Genomic DNA, 20,121 nt, shown 5'->3' on the forward strand with positions numbered 1-20,121 from the left:
ATATGTATACATATAGCGGATTCACTTCGTTATACAGCAGAAACTAACACACCATTGTAAAGCAATTATACTCCAATAAAGATGTTAAAAAATTGGGCTTCCCTGGTGGCGCAGTGGTTGAGAGTCTGCCTGCCGATGCAGGGGACATGGGTTTGTTCCCTGGTCCAGGAAGATCCCACATGCCGCGGAGGGGCTGGGCCCGTGAGCCATGGCCGCTGAGCCTGCGCGTCCGGAGCCTGTGCTCCACAACGGGAGAGGCCACAACAGTGAGAGGCCCGTGTACCTCAAAAAAAAAAAAAAAAAAATCGTACTCCTTTTTATCATCTCATTGTTTCTTCACAAAAAGTCTCTCACTAATTTTTCAGAGAGATTTTAACCATGAGTCAGTGTAAGTAGAGAAGTAACGGACAGTTCTTGGCAGTTGTTAGGGCAGAGGGATGAAGCAGCGCTCAAGTGAATCAGAGGATGAGGCTGGACGCTGGAGGAGAGCAGAAGCCATTGTTTTGAGCATTTACTGTCTGTGTGGCTCTTACTGGACTTATTACATCCTGCCTGGTCTTGGCATCGTTCTGTACTTCTGTTGGTCTCTCTAATGGGGGTGTAAATTCCTCAAGGGCTGGAATTACTCTCATCCACGCTTGCATCACTCCTCTCAGGGACAGAAGTTTCATACCAAACATTAGCGGAAGATTGTGTGCAAAACAGTTGGATCAGTATTTGAAAGAAAGAAACTAGAAGTTTGTGCCTCCTGCTTTCTTTGGCCTTTTTAGTCGAGGTTTTGACCCTGGGCCAGGTCGCCTCCCAGCCTCTCCCTCTTCCCGCGCTCACTCACAGCTTTATCTTCACTCTTTCTCCTGCCCCTTTTGACTTTATACCCAATGAGTCCACCAGTTACCATGAACACATTTTACTCCATCCTCTCACGTAACCATTCCTACCACTCATCTGGCACAACTTAAAGCCTGGGCTCCTGGCAAAGCTGTATCCCATGATGATCACCCCCCCATGCCCCTCTGCCACGGGGCATGTCACCTCCCCCAGCACACTTCCACCCTCACACTCATGGGGCGAGGGGCAAGGACTGCGCTGCTCCCTGTTCCCCACCGCTTCTTTCAAACCGTGTTTTTCATTTCTTCATAGCCTCTTTCCTTAAGACAACAGTGGAGGCTGGTTTCAGATTCTGAAACTGCATGAACCTGCAAAGCAACTTCCACATCATCAGCTCTTCTGCCGCCTTCATTCCCTTCATAAATCATAAATCATAAATCATACCCACAGCACACTGAGGACGCTTGGCTTGTACATACTTTCTAGAATGCCCTGACGCTTCTTCCACTTGGTGAGACATACGCTTACTAAGGGTCACTTACTTGTCCTCACACCGTTGGTGTAAGTTATACCACATGAATATGTATAAATATACATAATTTATTTATACGTTATGTAAACTGAAGAAACTGAGTACAAAAAAGAGACTTATTTCCATAAAAATCAAGTCGAATGCTTTGGAAAGACTTGATAAAGAAGAGATTCTTAAAAATGTCATGAAATGACTGTGAACAAGATAACTTTTAGGTGACAGGGCGGCACTGAGTAAAACTCCCAGAAGGAATCTGCACTCGGATTGCTTGACAAGTATCTTTAAGTTTCTTGCACTTTAAAGAAATAGGAATTGGAATTCATAGATGTGTGTGATATTGTTTATCTAAGAAGTATCATCTGGAACCCCAAGCTGACGCCTCTTCAAAGGAGAGACATTGGCCTTATATGAAAAGATTGGTAGAGGAATAAATTGTGTATTCAAATGTGTATTTTAAGTTAATGTTTACAATTGTAGTCATTTTATGGTTTCCCACTATCCAACTTTTTTGTCAGTCATCCAACTTCTGTTTCCGTTTTGGTCAGTCAAGAGGACTAATACCATATTACCAAAATAATAAAAAGTGCTCATTGAAGAAAACTGAGAAAATGTGGGAAAAGAGAGAAGAGACTAAAAATCACCTGTCTTCATAACCCAGCAAGAACATTGTTTTATATTGAATTCATACCAACTTTACAGATAGCAACTGTGAATAATGTGTCTCTTCATATGAAATCCGTAGTACTTGTGTATTTCCCCATCTCCAGCACTAATGCCCATCACACACCGCCTTCCTGGATGAATTCAGTGTCTGATCTGCTATACTGATAACCTCTATATTCAAATAGTTTTCCCAGCTAGGTGTATATAATCTTTATTCCTCAATGAGATATTAGTGTTAAATCAGTTACCTTTCCTACCATGGCAAAATTGGCTAGGCACCCTAGCAGGAAGCCTGAAGGTCTCTTTCCTCCCCGTGGAGAAAGCATATTTTAATAGCTTTCTGTTTCATGCCCTGTGGACCCCACTTTTAATTCTCTAAGTGTCTGCATACCGAAGCAGAAGCTCTTTCTGGCTCAAAATAAGACTGAGAAAAAATAAACAAGGCAGACAGCACGAACTATCAGAAGGCCTGGGAGTTCTTCCGTGTCTTCTAGCAAAAAGGCACTGGAGTCTCCGCCCCCAAATGCCCCAGGGACAATAGTCAGAGTCCCAAAGGGCCCACACCTCCCCAGCTCTTCTTCCCAATACCCCCGAATGCTGTCAAGGAGAGGAAGAGATGTGTGTCAGCTTCCTTCAACTCTCAGTGACGTCTTACCATTCCCTTACTCTTTTGAAAGTAGTTGGTATTTTTTCACTGATTTTTACCTTCTCCTCGTACCTTCTGAGATTTTTCAGCTAATCTTCTTTACAATGTTGTGTTAGTTTCTGCTGTACAACGAAGTGAATCAGCTATATGTATACATGTATCCCCTCCCTCTTGGAACTCCCTTCCCCCAACCTCCCATCCCACCATCTAGGTCACCATAGAGCACGAAGCTGAGCTCCCTGTGCTATACAGCAGGTTCCCTCTAGCTATCGGTTTTACACATGCTAATGTATATATGCCGATCCTAATCTCCCAGTTCATCCCCCCCTTCCACCCCCCCCCCCGCCGCCATGTCCACACGTCTGTTCTCTTCATTTGCATCTCTATTCCTGCCCTGCATAAAGGTTCATCTGTACTATTTTTCTAAATTCCACATATATGCGTTAATACATTGTACAATATTTATTTTTCTCTTTCTGACTTACTTCACTCTGTATGACAGACTCTAGGTCCGTCCACATCTCTACAAATGACCCAATTTCGTTCCTTTTTATGGCTGAATAATATTCTGTTGTATATAGGTACCACATCTTCTTTATCCATTCATCTTTCGATGGACATTTAGGTTGCTTCCCTGTCCTGGCTATTGTAAATAGTGCTGCAGTGAACATTGGGTACATGTATCTTTTTGGATTGTGGTTTTCTCAGGGTATATGCCCAGTAGTGGGATTGCTGGGTCATATGGTAGGTCTATTTTTAATTTTTTAAGGAACCTCCATACTGTTCTCCCTCTGTCTCTAATATTTTTTTTCCCTTTTGTTTTAGGAAACTTGATTTACAAGGTGTAGGGGTTCTGAGTTTTAATGATAGCTCTGCTATTGATTTTCTCAGCTGTGAAGGTCCTGCATGGTTTAAGCATAGTCAGATGTCCAGTCCAAATGACCGCTGTGTGTGTGTGTGCGTGTGTGCGTGCGTGCATGTGTGCATGTGCGTGTGCCCGTACATGCCTATGCACGTGCACGTGCGTGTTTTATAGCCTTAGGAAGCCTTAATGAACTAACAATGATTCCATACTTAGATCTCTTGAGACAGACTCTAGGAAACTTTTATGTAGAAGGGTAGGGACACTTTTTATTTTTGACTAGACAGTTGTATAAATGCGTAGAAGTGGGGTGCATCTTGCATCATCGTAATTGAATGTGCAGAACACTGAAGCATGCCTCCTTGCTGCTTATTTAGCACACTAATATCTGCCTTTACACATCTGCAAATTATAGCCTCGTGGCAGTGAATGCTAGAATTAGTGTTGTAGAGCAGCTCCTATTATCCTCTGGGAGGTGCCTTCCATTGTGACCCTTTTCCCTCCTTTCTGTGTAAGAAACCAGGAAACAAAATGGAAAATCCTGTGATAAGATCGTTTTAAAGGTACAAACAAATACTTGGCACAAAAGTCAGCTCTCACAGCGACGTTAGCTTGCCTGTGTTGTTCCTAAATGCTCTTATTGCTGGGCTTAGCGTAATAGCACACAAACAGTTTCTGCAGAGCGTGTCATTATTCTGGTTCAGAAATAACGTCTTGTGCTCTCACTTCGGGCTCTTCAGGTTGCAAGTAACAGAGACCCACTCCCACCAACTCAAGAGACAGATGTATTAAAAGAACCTAGTTGGTCCCATGGTAATCCTAGGGCAGGAACCACTTTGTAGTCGGAGCTATAGAAATTGGAACTGGGAAACAGAAAGCAAGGGTTTTTTTCTGTGTAAGTGGGTTTGTCAAGTCACAGCCCCTCAGCCCCACTCTTGTCTGTAGACGGGCAGCCTTTTTAGGGCAGCTTGTTTAGGGCAATGACAGGCACTCCAGGCCTAGATGATCATAACTCTAAGTGTTTCCTTTTGCCTTCTGCCCTGCCTGAGTGTCTCCATCCTGAATTCGCACAGGATGAATTTCATCGGCTCAGCCCGTCTTTTTGCCCACAACCGCAGGTTTTAGGATTCTAGTCAGCCTGTGGATTGGTCGCCCGTACATTAGATGTTCTGCCCCCCACTTCTCCAGTTGGCTGCGCTTTGGGCAGTGGGAGAGGGTCTAGCACTTCAGAAAAACCCCTGATGCTTCCCACTCGAGATGGGTTTTGGGTAAGTAATGATAGACATACCTTATTAGAATTGCTTTGTGACTTAAAAGTGGTTCTTTTTTTTTTTGGTTGCGTTGGGTCTTCGTTGCGGCGAGCCGGGGGCTACTCTTTGTTGTGGTGCGTGGGCTTCTCACTGCAGTGGCTTCTCTTGTTGCGGAGCACGGGCTCTAAGCATGCGGACTTCAGTAGTTGCAGCACGCGGGCTCAGTAGTTGTGGCACGCGGGCTCAGTAGTTGTGGCTCGCGGGCTCTAGAGTGCAGACTCAGTAGTTGTGGCGCATGGCCTTAGGGCTTGAACCCGTGTCCCCTGCATTGGCAGGTGGATTCTTAACTACTGCGCCACCAGGGAAGCCCTTAAAAGTGTTTCTTAAAAGCAGCATACATTGTAAAGTAACCATACTCCCATAAAAATTAATTTTAAAAAATAAATAAAATGAAGGAGTAAAAAAAAAAAAGCAGCATACCTGTGACTCTAATGCTTTGTGGTCGTTTACGTTTATCTCGTTCAGGCATTGTTTCTTTTTTTTTTTTTTTTTTTTGCGATACGCGGGCCTCTCACTGCTGTGGCCTCTCCCGTTGCGGACCACAGGCTCCGGACGCACAGGCTCAGCGGCCATGGCTCACGGGCCTAGCCGTTCTGCAGCACGTGGGATCTTCCCGGACCGGGGCCCGAACCTGCATCCCCTGCATCGGCAGGCGGACTCTCAACCACTGCGCCACCAGGGAAGCCCCAGGCATTGTTTCTTAAACTCGAGCTTTATGGTTTTGGATATCCTGTTCATGTTTGTTTTCTCACTCAAATTTCATCTTTGTCCAGTCTCTTATAAGATATCTGTAAACAAACAATGGCATGTATTTGTGATAGAGGCTAATATTGGGTTGGCCAAAAAGTTCATTCGAGATCATATGGAAAAACCCGAATGAACTTTTTGGCCAGTCCAGTATTTGCTAGCAGGGTCCTCTGGTGAATTTTGCATAGCTTCTAGTAAAAACATCTAATAAAATAGTGTCCCTACACTTAAATTTTCCTGTGTGCTTCTTAAAACTGATTTGTGGCTACAGTGGATCTGTTGGGCTGGTTGCCATGTGAACCTTCACCTTACTCTTTATGGCTCAGTCTTTTTTAGTTTTAGCCTTATGTGTTTATAGTTTGGGTATTCTATCCTGGGGAAGTAGAAATGTGCTACACCTACAGTTTTTTTTTCTTTTTTAAAAATTATTTATTTATTTGGCCATGCCAGGTCTTAGTTGCAGCACGTGGGATCTTCATTGAGGCATGTGGAATCTTTAGTTGCAGCATGCAAAGTCTTAATTGTGGCATGTGGGGTCTAGTTCCCTGACTAGGGATCGAACCCGGGCCCCCTGCCTTGGGAGCATGGAGTGTTAGCCACTGGACCACCAGGGAAGTCCCTACCCCTACATTTTTGTTTGTTACTTTATCATCGGTACCGTATTTCCCTTGAAAACAGGTTCTTAAAACAATGAAAAGCACTTATGTTCAGTGGCAGTAATAATCATTTCCTGATATTTCATTTTAAAGATTGGGTGGTAAATAGTAACTCAAATATATTGCAGATAAAAGTAATTTGATAAATTATCGTATTTTAAGATTTTGGTTTCTATTTAAACAATAGAAAAGTTTTATTAGAAAGCTTATTGTTAGTAGAACTTGCATTTTACTCTAGATATAAAGGAAGTGAATTTTTAAGCCAGTAGTTGAAGTTTGGTTGTTATGTTGGTGATTTTTTAAAAACTTTTCCATTCTTATGGTACTTCACTTAAACAGAAGTATCCTATTTGAGTATATATGTGCTGTCATACTCCTCAGTACTCCATGATCATTCATGGCCTGGGAGTGACAGTGATAGAATTAGCATGACCCAGCCTTGACTTTCTAGGCCAGTGGGCTCCAAATCTACCTTCTCTTCAGAATTTTTGAAATCTGTGGATTCCCAGGCCTCAACACAGAGCTACTGCATCAGCACCTCCAGGGGTTCGTTTAACCTATACTTCTTTTTTTAACTTGCTAATGAATTCTACACACACACACACACACACACACACGGGTTTGGGAACCACTCTAGCCCACTAGTTCCCAGTCTGACCAAAAAGAACATCTCGAATCAGTATAATTGATTGAACCTGGAGAATCTTTGCATGGGCAGGATTGTTCCGTTTAACAGATGTTCACTGGGTGTGTATGGTGCCCAAGGCATTATGATATGCCACGGGAATTTATAAGATGCATATGAATATAGCTTTTACCAGTACTGCCCCCAGAAGACTTTTGGCTGGCTGGTATATGTGAGTCTCATTGTCATGTCTTGAGTTTTTCGAGGATCATAATGCAGTTGTTAATGACAGCATTGATACACTGTAATTTGTGGTAATGCTTGAAAAATTCTTATTCATGTGGTTTCAGGAACCATATTGAGTCTTTGAGTTTCAAGTTGGCTGCATCTATCTGGACTCTCCTATCTTCCACATGTTACATTTGTGTCATACTTTTTCTTAATAATGCCATGAGGAACTAGCACATTTAGTGGAGTTGGGCCCGTTTCCTGTTTTTTGGTGAATGGAAGAGCAGTTTAAACATCTTTAAAGGTGTCCTATCCTTGGAGGAGTTGCTTTGTGGAGACGTATTGGCATTTTATATGGATAAGGAAGCATCATTTGTAGATTTCAGTATTTACTGGTGTAAGTGTTGGGAGTTCTTGGTCAGCTTTGTGCTGTTATGTCGCTAGGTGGGGATGCAGCATTGTTTGGTGGTATAGCCCCAGCACAGAGAGTGAATCTTGATTTTTCCAGAAGAACTGTACAGATGTTTGATGAGTTTTACTATACCCTACAAAAAACTTGCGAACTTAATATAATTCTAAATTGTAATTTTCTTTGTTAGGATTTAACTACAGTCCACTTTGATGTCTATTTTCACACCAATCAACTCTTTTTCAATTTTTTTCTCCTTTTGCTAACGTTTCCTTTGGCTGTCCTTCATTATTTCATCTTGTCAGAGAGATTCTGATGTCTCTATCTGTGGTTCTTTTTTTTTTTTTTTTTTTGCGGTACGCAGGCCTCTCAGTGTTGTGGCCTCTCGCGTTGCGGAGCACAGGCTCCGGACGCGCAGGCTCGGCAGCCATGGCTCACGGGCCCAGCCGCTCCGCGTCATGTGGGATCTTCCCAGACCGGGGCACGAACCCACGTCCCCTGCATCGGCAGGCGGACTCTCAACCACTGCGCCACCAGGGAAGCCCCTATCTGTGGTTCTTTATAGTCGTTTAATTCTCTTTTTTTAATATGAATTTATTTATTTATTTTTGGCTGTGTTGGGTCTTTGTTGCTGCACGTGGGCTTTCTCTAATTGCAGCAAGGGGGAGCTACTGTTCGTTGCGATGCGCGGGCTTCTCATTGCAGTGGCTTCTCTTGTGGAGCACGGGCTCTGGACGTGCGGGCTTCAGTAGCTGTGGCACGTGGGCTCAGTAGTTGTGGCTCGCAGGCTCTAGAGCACAGGCTCAGTAGTTGTGGCGCATGGGCTTAGTTGCTCCGCGACATGTGGGATCTTCCCGGACCAGGGTTTGAACCCATGTCCCCTGCATTGGCAGGCGGATTCTTAACCACTGCACCACCAGGGAAGTCCCTATAGTGGTTTAATTCTAAAAGTTTAATAAAATGAGAATTTTTCCTCTGAGGTCAAATATTATGTAAAATTTAAACTTAGTAGCAATAGGAGGGAAATGAACCAAACCTTATAGTCTGAACATACCCTAATCTTATCTTTTGTATTATTTTAGATTGACATTGTCAATTTTTAATGTATTTAAATTCAGTCAGGCTTATTTTTCCCCCTTTCTTCCTTCCTTCCCTCTTTCCTCTTAACGCTTGAATCTTAATTATCTACTCTATGCACGGTACTGACATGGGGAATATAAAAGAAGTACAAGCCTGTCTCCAAAGAGCTGATATACACTTGAGGACATTGCAAATGCAATCATGAAGCATTTTAAAGTAATTTGAATGTCTGATCTTTAGAAATTGTAAAGGTGGAACTTAAAAAATCTCCTCACTTTGGAAGACAGTCTGGCTGTCCTTCAAACGTTTAAACATACAGCTGCTATATGATCAAGCAATTTTTCTCTCCTAGGTCTATACCCAAGAGAAGTGAAAAGACATCTTCACTAAAAAAAACTTGGACATGAATGTTCATAGCAATATGAATGAACATGTGAACGTTCATTTGTAATATCCAAAAAGTGGAAACAATCCAAATGTCTGTTGATGGATAAATGAATAGACAAAATGTGACATATTTGCATAATACAATATTAATTCAGTAATAAAAAGGAATGAAGTACTGATGTATGCTACAACATGGATGACCCTTGAAAACATTATGCTGAGTGAAAGAAACCAGTCACAAAAGGCCACATATTGTATGGTTCCATTTATATGAAATGTCCAGGATAGCAAACCTATAGAGAGAGAGTAGATCCGTGGTTGCCTAGGGCTGGATGCGGGGGTAATGACTGTTCATGGTTATGGAGTTTCTTTTGGGGGTGATGAAAAATGTAAAATTAATTGTGGTGATGCACGCACGACTCTGCGAATACACTAAAAATCATTGAATTGTATGTGCACTTTAAATGGATGATTTGTATGGTGTGAGAATTGTATCTCAATAAAGCTGTTTTTTAAAAAAAGTAGATCATCAAAAGGTTTAAAATTTATCAAACCAAGGAATATTTGTTGACTAGCTAACAGGCATGAAATAAGTTCTATGTGAGTTATGAAACAAGTGTAAGACAGACCCCCTGACCTCAAATTGTTTACAGTTCAAGAGAAAAGCACACATGCAGTGTAAAATAATGCACTGTAGCTTTCTGAATTTGTTCCCCATCTTTTGGATGTACCTTCCTGAATTCCCTCTTCTGTTCATCTCTGTAATGGCTCTGATCTTCTTACCCTTTGTCCTTTTTTTTTTTCCCCTTTCAAAAGCAAACTGTTCCTCCTCAGACTTTGATAAAATAACAGCCCCAACCTGTTACCTTTAACTAACTTAAAGGACATTTAAAAAGTGTTTTAATTTTATTGAAGTTTATTTGATTTAGAGGACATTTCAAAGCAAGAGTAATGTCTCCAATAACTTAAATTGTGTGGCTCGTGGAAACCTGTTCATTTAGCAAATACTTGTTGACGTTTAATTTACAGATAATTGGCAAATCTTAAGATGGTTGCCATTATTATTTTTGAAATTACAGCAAATATCTTTTTGCTACAGTTTAGTCAGGTTGCATGCTGTTCAGAAGTATAGTCTTGAGTTTATAGATTTTCCGTGAAAAATGCCTCTTAGGAATATTTAAAAGTTAAAGCCATGTTTAGTATAAAGCTGGCTATGTCATCATTAGTGCAGTATTTTGATATTGTTGTGGTCATTAAAACTGAAAGAGAAATTTTGGTTCAGTTATTGTAATTCTATTGTAGCCAAAAAGGGCTATTTTTTAAGGCAGTAGTTGATTAATTCTAAATCTGTCAGGTTACAGATTGTCCTTGTTTCTTTATTCTATTGAGTCTGTCTGTCTGAGTCCATGCTGTTAGTGCAGCAGCTAAACTTTTCTCTCTCTTTGCAGACGCATATGAAACTGCCAAGATGCTTTGTGAACAGTATTATCTGGTAGCTCCAGAGCTGGAAGTTGAAGAATTCAATGGTAAAAGAAAAATAATTTCAGCCTTAAATACAAAGAAGCTGACTAAAAAACTGATTATACCTGAGCTATATTTCAGTGAGATCCTAAAATTGTGCTGCGTTTTCCTCTTTCTGTGTTTTTAAAACCTTTTTTATATCTCTGGTCAGTGAGTTTTTGTACAGGAATGTGTTCTCTATTAGAGCTCCAAGCTCTTGGAACAGAAGTAATCAAGGTGGAAGATGCACAGAGATGTAAATCAGCAGTTCTCAAAATAACCAGTGCAAACAGTCAATAAACATGTAGAAAAGTGTTTACTAATCAAAGAAGTACAAAGAAAAACATAGAGGAATGCCATTTTTGTCTTTCAAAGTGGCGGTGATTAAAACATTTTAATGCTTTGAATTGCTGCCCAGAAAAATACTCTGTCCCCCAAATTGACACATTTCTGATCTACGTTTAAATTGGTATAGCCTTTCTTTAAAAAAACAGGCTAACAATGTTCTTTCTCTTTGGCCCAGTAAGTTAAAGTAATAATGGTTATATTCTTTGGTCCAGTAAATAAACTTCAGAAAATTTATTAAGAGAAAATAGGGACTTCCCTGGTGGTCCAGTGGTTAAGACTCTGCGCTTCCATTGCAGGGGGCACGGGTTCGATCCCTGGTCGGGGAACTAAGATCCCGCATGCCCCTTGGAGTGCCAAAAAATAAAAGCAAATAAATAAAAAATATGCGAAAGTCATGAAAAATTTTTTAAATCTGTCAAGAACCAATACTTAAAAAAAAAAAGGAATAAAGACGCAGACGTAGAGAATGGACTTGAGGACACGGGGAGGGGGAAGGGTAAGCTGGGACAAAGTGAGAGAGTGGCATGGACATATATACACTACCAAATGTAAAATAGATAGGTAGTGGGAAGCAGCCGCATAGCACAGGGAGATCAGCTCGGTGCTTTGTGACCACCTAGAGGGGTGGGATAGGGAGGGTTGGGAGGGAGATGCAAGAGAGAGGAGATATGGGGATATATGTATACGTATAGCTGATTCACTTTGTTGTAAAGCAGAAACTAACACACCATTGTAAAGCAGTTATACTCCAATAAAGATGTTAAAAAAAAGAAAATAGAGATGTGCACAGATATATGTATAAGAATGATGATCAGAGTAGTTTTCTTACAGAGAAAAATTAGAAAACAACCCAAGTTTTCCACAGTAGGGAATTATTTAAATAAATTCTGGTATACCCATAAGAGAGAATAGTATGCAACCATTCAAAACAGTGCTTTAAAGAATATTTAATGTTTGAGAAAAGTTGAGTTTTTAACCACAGGCTATAAAAGCTTGTAATAGTGCAAGTTCATTGGATAGTAAGTCGAAGGATTTTTACCACCAAAATACAAACAGCAGCTCTCTGGATAGGGGGGTTTTAGCTAATTTTTATATTAGTTGTGTGAAACTATATTTACATGTTACTTTTATTTTTTTATTTGTAAGTTATGAAAGAGACATACTTATCTCTAAAAATACAAACATAAATATAGAGTAAAAAGTGAAAGTCCCCACTACTCTGCTCCCATACAGAGTTTTGTTTTTTACATAAATGAGGCTAAAACCATACATGTTCTTTAACTTGTGTATTTCACTTCACCTTAAAGATCTTTGCATGTATTAGTGTCATTTAGAGATTATCCATAGTGTAGATTATCATAATTTATTTAATCGTTTCCCATTGGGTGGATTTCTGATTTTCCCATATTCCATATAATGAGGCATGAAGGGGTATGTGTGTGTGTGTGTGTGTGTGTGTGTGTGTATTTGGAGCGTGGGAAAACCTATGAACGCGTGGAAGTATTTCTGTAGGCTAGATTCTTAGAAGTGTGGAACGACTGAGTCTTAGGGTATGGGGTCTTAGGGTATGGCATTAAAGATAAACCACATTCCCTCTCAAAAATATTCCAAAAATCGATTTCTCTTATACTGAGTTCAGAATGTGAAGACTTCAGGCTGCCGTCATAGGACAACTGCCCCTACGTTCTACTAGGAGGTGTGGAATCGATGCCACTTTCAAAGTCTGTTGGGTTCTCTGAGAACAGTTGCACCCCTATTTTGAAGAAATATACCTCTAGCACCAAGTGGATTTTGCTTGAGCATTCCTGAGTAGAAGCATCTTAATATTCTATTTCTTCCTACTGGCTAGGCGGAGCCTGACCTCACTGTCCTGATTTCTATCTGTCAAACATGGAACTTAAACTCACCGGTAGTAATTAATTGCTCGTTTGCATGAATGGTAACCTCACTCACTCTGAAGGCCAGAGCAGCGAGCCTGGTCTTGCTGATTCCTGGGTGCCAGCCAGGTCAGCACGTTCCTTCCCAGCGAGGCTGTCACAACGGGCAGTGCACCCCACCAGGGGAGAAGCTTTCCAACCATTTTAGGCACTGTCTCATGCGTGATTTTTGAAGCCCTTTTTCCCATCACTAAGAGAAATGGTGGTTATAGGTAGCTTCTAGTTTCCTGTTGCTTTGGGGGATGTATTTACGATTTCTATTATTTCTTGAATGCCAAAGCTCTTTGTGAGTGTGGTTAAGCACTGCAGTTGAGCTCTAACAAGCTCCGTGTTAGAGACGGAGGTCAGAGGTTGGTCCTGAACACCTTAAGCAGACACGGGCTTTGTCACGGAGAGAGAGTGTGTGTGACTGTTTTCCGGCGAGGAGTCAGATCCAGATTCTGTGGATTCATTTTCAGAGCCCGTGTGAACTAGCATAGCATCCCCTTTCAGGATGCTTCCATTCTCCTGTGCTCTGCACTTCAGAGGACCAACGCTGCCATGAATCCCAAAGAACAGTTTGCTGGTACCTGAGAATTTAAGTTCTGTGAGTTTGCCCTATGATCTCTTTTTCTGAAGTTTCGATTTTTTCCTTTCCCAATGCAGACCCCTGAGAAAGTAGTAAATAGGATTATGCAGAACATACTGTGTGAACACCATCATTATTTACGGTCATCACTAGCGTTCTGAATATTGGGAGCTAGCTGTAGTAAACTTCTTTTTTATTTTTTTGGTAGTACATTTCACAGGAAGATTAAAAACAACAGAATTTTATTTACCTTACATCAGGTTTCAAATATTTCTGATTAGCTACCCGCGGCAACCCATGTGGGTTGCTCCAAAGATGGGTAGCCATTCTACCGTGCTTGTTCTCAACACTCTCATTCTCTTGAGAAATCGGTTGCCAAAGCATTAAGCAAATAAACCTTTTCACCTTACATTCTCGGCATCCGTATGGTAAGGCAGCATGGCTTAGAGGAAAGAGGTGAACTTTGTAGCCAGCCAGGTGGTGGAAATCTGGATTCTGACACTTAGGAGACAAGTCACTTTGCTGCTGTGACACCCACATTCCTCATCTGTCAGCTCTCCTTGTGAGGTGAGAAAAGGATAATGTTTTTAAGGCCTCAAGCAGAACACCAGGCACGTGCTGGACATTTAATAAAGGGTGGTTACTGGAAGTCAGGGTTGACTTGGGAAAGAGAAGGCGTATGGTTGCCACACTTGCATTTTCTCACCATTTCTAGATTAGTCTTTCCTGTCAAGAGGGTTGATTTATAGCTTCAGGTTTGGTTGGAAAAGTAAAGATTTCAGTTCGCACTATGTAAATTTTGTTGTAAGAGGGTTCGTAGAAAAGGTGTGCATCTATCCTGGAGTCTTTGACCTCTAGTTTTCTCAAATTGGATACTTTTGTGGATATTTGTAGTCAGGTGGTTCTACACAAGAATAAGAAAGCCATTACTGGTAGCGCTGTTAACACTGTCGAAATTAATGTTTTAGTAGTGGTAATAGCCAACAGGTATTGGCTGCTTACTATGTGGCAGGCTCTGTGTAAACTAGTTTATCACTTATCTCATTTAACCCTTATGTTAACCCAGTGAAATATGTACAGTGCTCATTTTAGAAACGGAATGCTGGAGGCCCAAATGTGTTAAATTCCTATCAGTATGCAGCCCTCCCTTGGTGTCTGCAGGTGACTGGTTCCAGGAACCCCCGGGAATTCCTAAATCTATGGATGCTGAAGTCCCTTGTATAAAATGGCATAGTGTAGTCAGCCCTTCATATCTAAGGCTTCCACATCCATGGGTTCAACCAACCGTGGATCAAGCTTCTCTTAAATGAATTTTTTCTGCTTAGCCACCAGTATTTTTTTTCATGCATATAGGAGAACTGTCTGAAGATAAAACTCTTTATATCCTATGTAGAGTTTTTGGCATTTATTAAATGTCGTTTCAACTAATGGCATTTGGAGCAATGACTGTGCAAATAGGGACTTTATTATTTCTTGAGTCTTGAGCATGAAAAACCTGCGCCATTTTTCCATTGACTTTTTAAAATGTACCCTTAGATGGAAAATTCATATTCCATTTATGTCTTATTTTAGAAAGCCAGCCAACATCTATTAAGGGTCTACTATGGAAAAGCTCCTCGACCCAGGATTAGGGAAGAGTCATGGACAAAGACATTTGACATGGTTTTAAAAGGAAAGAAAGGGACTTGCCAGGTGGCACAGTGGTTAAGAATCTGCCTGCCAATGCAGGGGACACGGGTTCAAGCCCTGGTCCGGGAGGATCCCACATGCTGCGGAGCAACTAAGCCCGTGCACCACAACTACTGAGCCTGTGCTCTAGAGCCCACGAGCCACAACTACTGAGCTCACGTGCCACAACTACTGAGCTCGCGTGCCACAACTACTGAAGCCCACATGCCTACCGCCCGTGCTCCGCAACAAGAGAAGCCACCACAAATGAGAAGCCTGTGCACTGCAACAACACTCACCACAACTAGAGAAAAGCCTGTGCGCAGCAATGAAGACCCAACGCAGCCAAATAATTTATTTTAAATTTAAATTTATTTTAAAAATAAATAAAAAATAATAAAAGGACGGAAAGACATCTAAACGATAATGTTCTCAAAGAAAAGTACAAGTAATTGAGCAAGCTGTCAGATGGCTCCTAGAGAATGCTGGTTGAACTGAAAACAAACAAACAAAACAAAGCTATCAAAGGTATTTTAAGTTCCCTGAGATCTGGAGTGAAAAGGTTGACTTCCGAAGGTTATTTATATAACTAATCATGCCTTTCGGTACAAGATAGTCTAAGCATTCAGTGTGCTCCTAGGGCTCCGTTAAAAAGACAGTAAAGGAATACAAAGAAAAACAGCAAAGAAACCAGGGGGACTCGTCAGTGGGCCATTGATCCCACCTCCTGCCAAAGGGTAACGAGATAGACGTACACTGGCTGATTAATGGGACGGAGCAGAAGAAGCCACGAAAGAGGAGGCTGCAGCAGAAATGGCATCAGATGATCCTGGAGGGACTCTGGGAGCAGAGCTGGGAAGTGTCAGGGACTGGATAGGGAAGGTAAAAGATGGGGGTTGATTGAAAGCTGGTCTCAGGTGGAGTAAGGATGGGTGATGGGAAGCAGCTTGACTCTGGCTGTGCTCTGCCTGCCAACATCCACGAGCATTTTCCCCTGGGCAAGAATCAAAGTAGTTTCTTCAAGAACCTGGGTAAAACGAGGTCTGTTCGTGTGAGTGTCACCATCCCAAAGTAAAGCCCTCTTCATTCAGGCATTTGGGGGACCCTCTGGTCAGAGGCCAGCTTGCTGTCCGCTCATCCTAAAGCCAGTGGAAAAGTCTTGAGCAGGTACACAGAGCTCCACGTCAGCCTTCCCACTTAGGGGGAAGTCAACACCAGCTCTCTCAAACAAACAATCCAGTTCCTCATTCTTCAACAAGAATTTTACGACCAAGATGTATCAGACCTCGGGCGAAAAACCAGCAGCATGAATGGAAACCTGACTGGCATTAAACTTCTCAGCTGCGCTGTCATGGTCAGAAGACCCCTCTCCCTCCCCCCTGCCTTTTTTTTTTGGCTGTGTTGGGTCTTCGTGGTGGTGCACGGGCTTTTCACTGCAGTGGCTTCTCCTGTTGCGGAGCACGGGCTCCAGGCACGTGGGCTTCAGTAGTTGTGGCTCGCGGGCTCTAGAGCACGGGCTCAGTTGCTCTGTGGCATGTGGGATCCTCCCGGACCAGGGCTCGAACCCGTGTCCCCTGCACTGGTAGCCGGATTCTTAACCACTGCGCCACCAGGGAAGTCCCTCCCCCTGCCTTTCTAAATGCTGAAAGAAATTGATTTCAAATCCAAATTCTGTACCTGGTGAAACCTCCAATCAAGTGAATCAGAGGTATAAGGACTGAGAAGTGTATTTCCCATGCATAGCTTTCTGAGGTAGTTTACGGGACTGACCTAATGGTGTGTATAATGTAGGTATAAGAAATAGCAAAAAATACTCTAGAACCTCAATCAAAAACAATTTGAGGATGATGGCTGTGCAGCATGTTTGGAAAGCAGTTGATTCTAATTTGAAAAATCTTAAAGAATGGAATGGATCCCATGCAATAGAAAAGAGGCTGGAAGATCTCAGTGATGTGGCAAGGAAAGCGTATGTCTCTTGTCCGGTTACCCAAGAAGAGGAGTATCAGAAAGACATGGTCCAAATATTCGGCAACCTTAAAAGGTAACATGATTTTGAGCAGTTGGAGGTGGATAAAGTGAATCCATTTCACCTTAAGGCTGGTAATATTCTCCTTCAAGTGACACATGACTCATGACACATTGGGCTCATAGGGAAAGAAATGTCACCCTGGTCTATTCCTGTGGCCAGTCTGCAGTGAGCAATATTTACCTGGTTATGTTACCAACACAATCAGTGTTCACCTTTTTTATTTTTTCTACAGGGAACCCACTTTATTTTTTTAATTTTTGTTGAAATATGGTTGACATATAATGTGTTAGTTTCACGTGTACAGCAAATTGATTGTTGTACATGTATATATATGAAGCAATATGTAATATTAGATAAAATAGAATTTCACGTGCTGAGAATCCATAGGAACTGATAATAAAAGTCAAAACCTTTTTTAGTTTTAATATTTTTTATTGAATATAGTTGACTTATAATGTGTTAATTTCTGCTGTACAGAAAGTGATTCAGTTATACATGTATAGACATTCTTTTTCATTATGGTTTATCACAAGATATTGAATATAGTTGTCTGTGCTATACAGCAGGACCTTGTTGTTTATCCATCCTATATATAATAGTTTACATCTGCTAGTCTCAAACTCCCATTCCTTCCCTTCCCTACCCCTCCTCCCCCTTGGCAACCACAAGTCTGTTCTCTATATCTGTGAGTCTGTTTTTGTTTCGTAGATATGTTGATTTGTATCGTATTTTAGGTTCCTCATATAAGTGATATCATATGGTATTTGTCTTTGTTCTGTCTGACTTCACTTAGTTTGATAATCTCTAGGTCCATCCATGTAGCTGCAAATGGCCTTATTTCATTCTTTCTTATGGCTGAGTAATATTCCATTGTGTGTGTGTGTGTGTGTGTGTGTGTGTGTGTGTGTGTGTGTGTGTACACGCCACATCTTCTTTATCCATTCCTCTGTCGATGGACATTAGGTTGCTTCCATGTCTTGGTTATTGTAAATAGTGCTGCAGTGAACATTGGGGTGCATGTATCTCTCGAATTATGGTTTTCTCAGGATATATGCCCAGGAGTGGGATTGCAGGATCATACGGTAGCTCTATTTTTAGTTTTTTAAGGAACCTCCATACTGTTCTCCATAGTGGCTGTACCAGTTTACATTCCCACCAATAGTTAGTGCATGAGGGTTCCCTTTTCTCCACACCCACTCTAGCATCTATTGTTGTAGATTTTTTGATGATGGCCATTCTGACCGGTGTGATACCTCACTGTAGTTTTGATTGCCAGCATCACTCTTCTTGCACTTTGGGGCCACTATTAAATGAAATAAGTGTCACTTGAACATAAGCACTACAATACTGTGACAGTGATATGATAACCAAGGTGGCTACTAAGTGTCTAATGGGCGGGATCTATTGGACAAAGGGATGATTGACGTCCTGAGCAGGACAGATCAGGAAGGCGTGAGATTTCATCACACCACTCAGAACTTATGAATTGTTTGTTTCTAGAAGTTTCCATTTAATATTTTCGAACCTCGTTTGACCATGGGTAACAGAAACTGCAGAAAGCGAAACCGTGGACAAGGGGATATTGCTGTATATATTACTTAATAGTTTAAAAAGTAACTGATCATCAAAAGGTTCAAGATTTAGAATCAAAAACTCTTAGTTTAGGTGTCCAGTTCCAGGCCTCCTCCGTTATGGCAGGCAAGTCGCATAACCTCAGCAAAGCCTGTGTCCCCAGCCACCCACCCTGTGAGCCACACAGTATTGTCATGAGAGTTCATTTGGGTAATGTATGTGCAAGCTCTTTGTAAACTGCTAAGAAGCAAACAAATGATTGCTCTCCTTTATATTACTATTAATTACTCACTTTATTAGAGGAAGTAGTTAGGTTGAAATCATAACATGGGTGTTCTACTTGAGAAAGCTTACGTAGTTTTGGTCTCTTAATGATTTCAGGTCACGAGGAGGAGGAAAGCCTAAATTTTCTATTATCTACTCTATATCCTACTCTGGGATTCTGGGTTTCTCGGATTTTCCTCAGAAGATCCCTGACACAAGGAGAAAGGACTGTAGGTCTCTGGGAGTTGGTCTGCTAGCTGCGAGTAGTATGCCTTGTTTGTCATAATTTAACAGAACTTAACATTACTGTTTAGTCCAAGTCTCCAAGAGGATGTACCCCTCTACCTCTGTGGCTTCACATTCCCCTGGCTGACCACTGGGGTCAGTGGTGGTGGTGGAGGGTGTCCCCCATTTTGAGAAACACCAAGTGATATTTGGATGACCTTATGTAATGCTCTGAACACTAGGACGTAGGTGATGATATTCCAGTTTTGCTCAACTAAGTTCCAAAGAGAGAAATTTGCCTAAGGTCACATAGCTGGTAAGTGAAGGAACTGGATTTCACCCCAAGTTTGTTGGACTTCAAAGCACATGCTTTTGCTCAGCCCTGCCTTTAGAGTTGGAAACCTACGTTGGCCTTTTGTAGAGTTCTTTTTTTATGTACTTGGAAGAAAGGATGCAAAGAACATTCTTGACTTTCTTCTAGTTTTGATCCTTACTCATGGACGGTTTTGTCTCTGTTTTCAGCCAAAGCTCCAGACAAACCTATTCAGGTAGTTTATGTGCCCTCACATCTGTTCCACATGCTATTTGAGTTGTTCAAGGTAAGTGGAATTTAAAAACATGGAAAGAAGTCTTCATTTTAAATTACTTTGATTCAGGGCATAATGGATTCATCAGATTAGCATAAGAAAAAGGTTTTGCATAACCATTTTAAAAATTCTATTTCTGATGCCCTGTGGGTTTTATAATTTGTATACTCTGAGGTGAAAATTCGCTGTGTATAGTATAGTCTTCATGAATATTAGTACATATTGATTTTGAAGCTTAATTGTAAAATAAAAGCTTCAGTGGCTTTATGTAAAATCCATACTGTTTTTTCTTCAGAGATGAGCTTAGAGATGCTTTTTAGTTTCCAGATCTGGCAAAGGCTTTATTGGTGGTAGTCAGATCAAAATAAAAACATGTTTATGCATCTTTATGTTTCTGAACATTAACCATGTCGGTGCATTATCAGTTGTTCCGGTCCTGAAAGATACGTT

General features: G+C 41.4%; 2 protein-coding genes across 4 annotated transcripts in view; one reads left to right on the plus strand and one right to left on the minus strand.

The window, feature by feature from the left end:
• Positions 1-20,121, minus strand: part of KLHL15 (kelch like family member 15) — a 475,484-nt gene that overhangs the window by 434,357 nt on the left and 21,006 nt on the right. The gene's annotated exons all lie outside the window — the stretch shown is intronic.
• Positions 1-20,121, plus strand: part of PDK3 (pyruvate dehydrogenase kinase 3) — a 138,356-nt gene that overhangs the window by 97,595 nt on the left and 20,640 nt on the right. For 2 of the 3 annotated variants that reach the window (XM_033415094.2, XM_004284917.4), the window contains exons 6-7: positions 10,422-10,499; positions 19,607-19,683. In XM_033415094.2, coding sequence (XP_033270985.1) covers positions 10,422-10,499; positions 19,607-19,683 — 155 coding nt within the window. The remainder of the gene's footprint in view (positions 1-10,421; positions 10,500-19,606; positions 19,684-20,121) is intronic. The other variant, XM_033415093.2, reaches the window with a different exon arrangement.

The sequence above is a fragment of the Orcinus orca genome, chromosome X (assembly GCF_937001465.1).
Source record: "Orcinus orca chromosome X, mOrcOrc1.1, whole genome shotgun sequence".
In the NCBI taxonomy this organism is placed as follows: Eukaryota; Metazoa; Chordata; class Mammalia; order Artiodactyla; family Delphinidae; genus Orcinus; species Orcinus orca.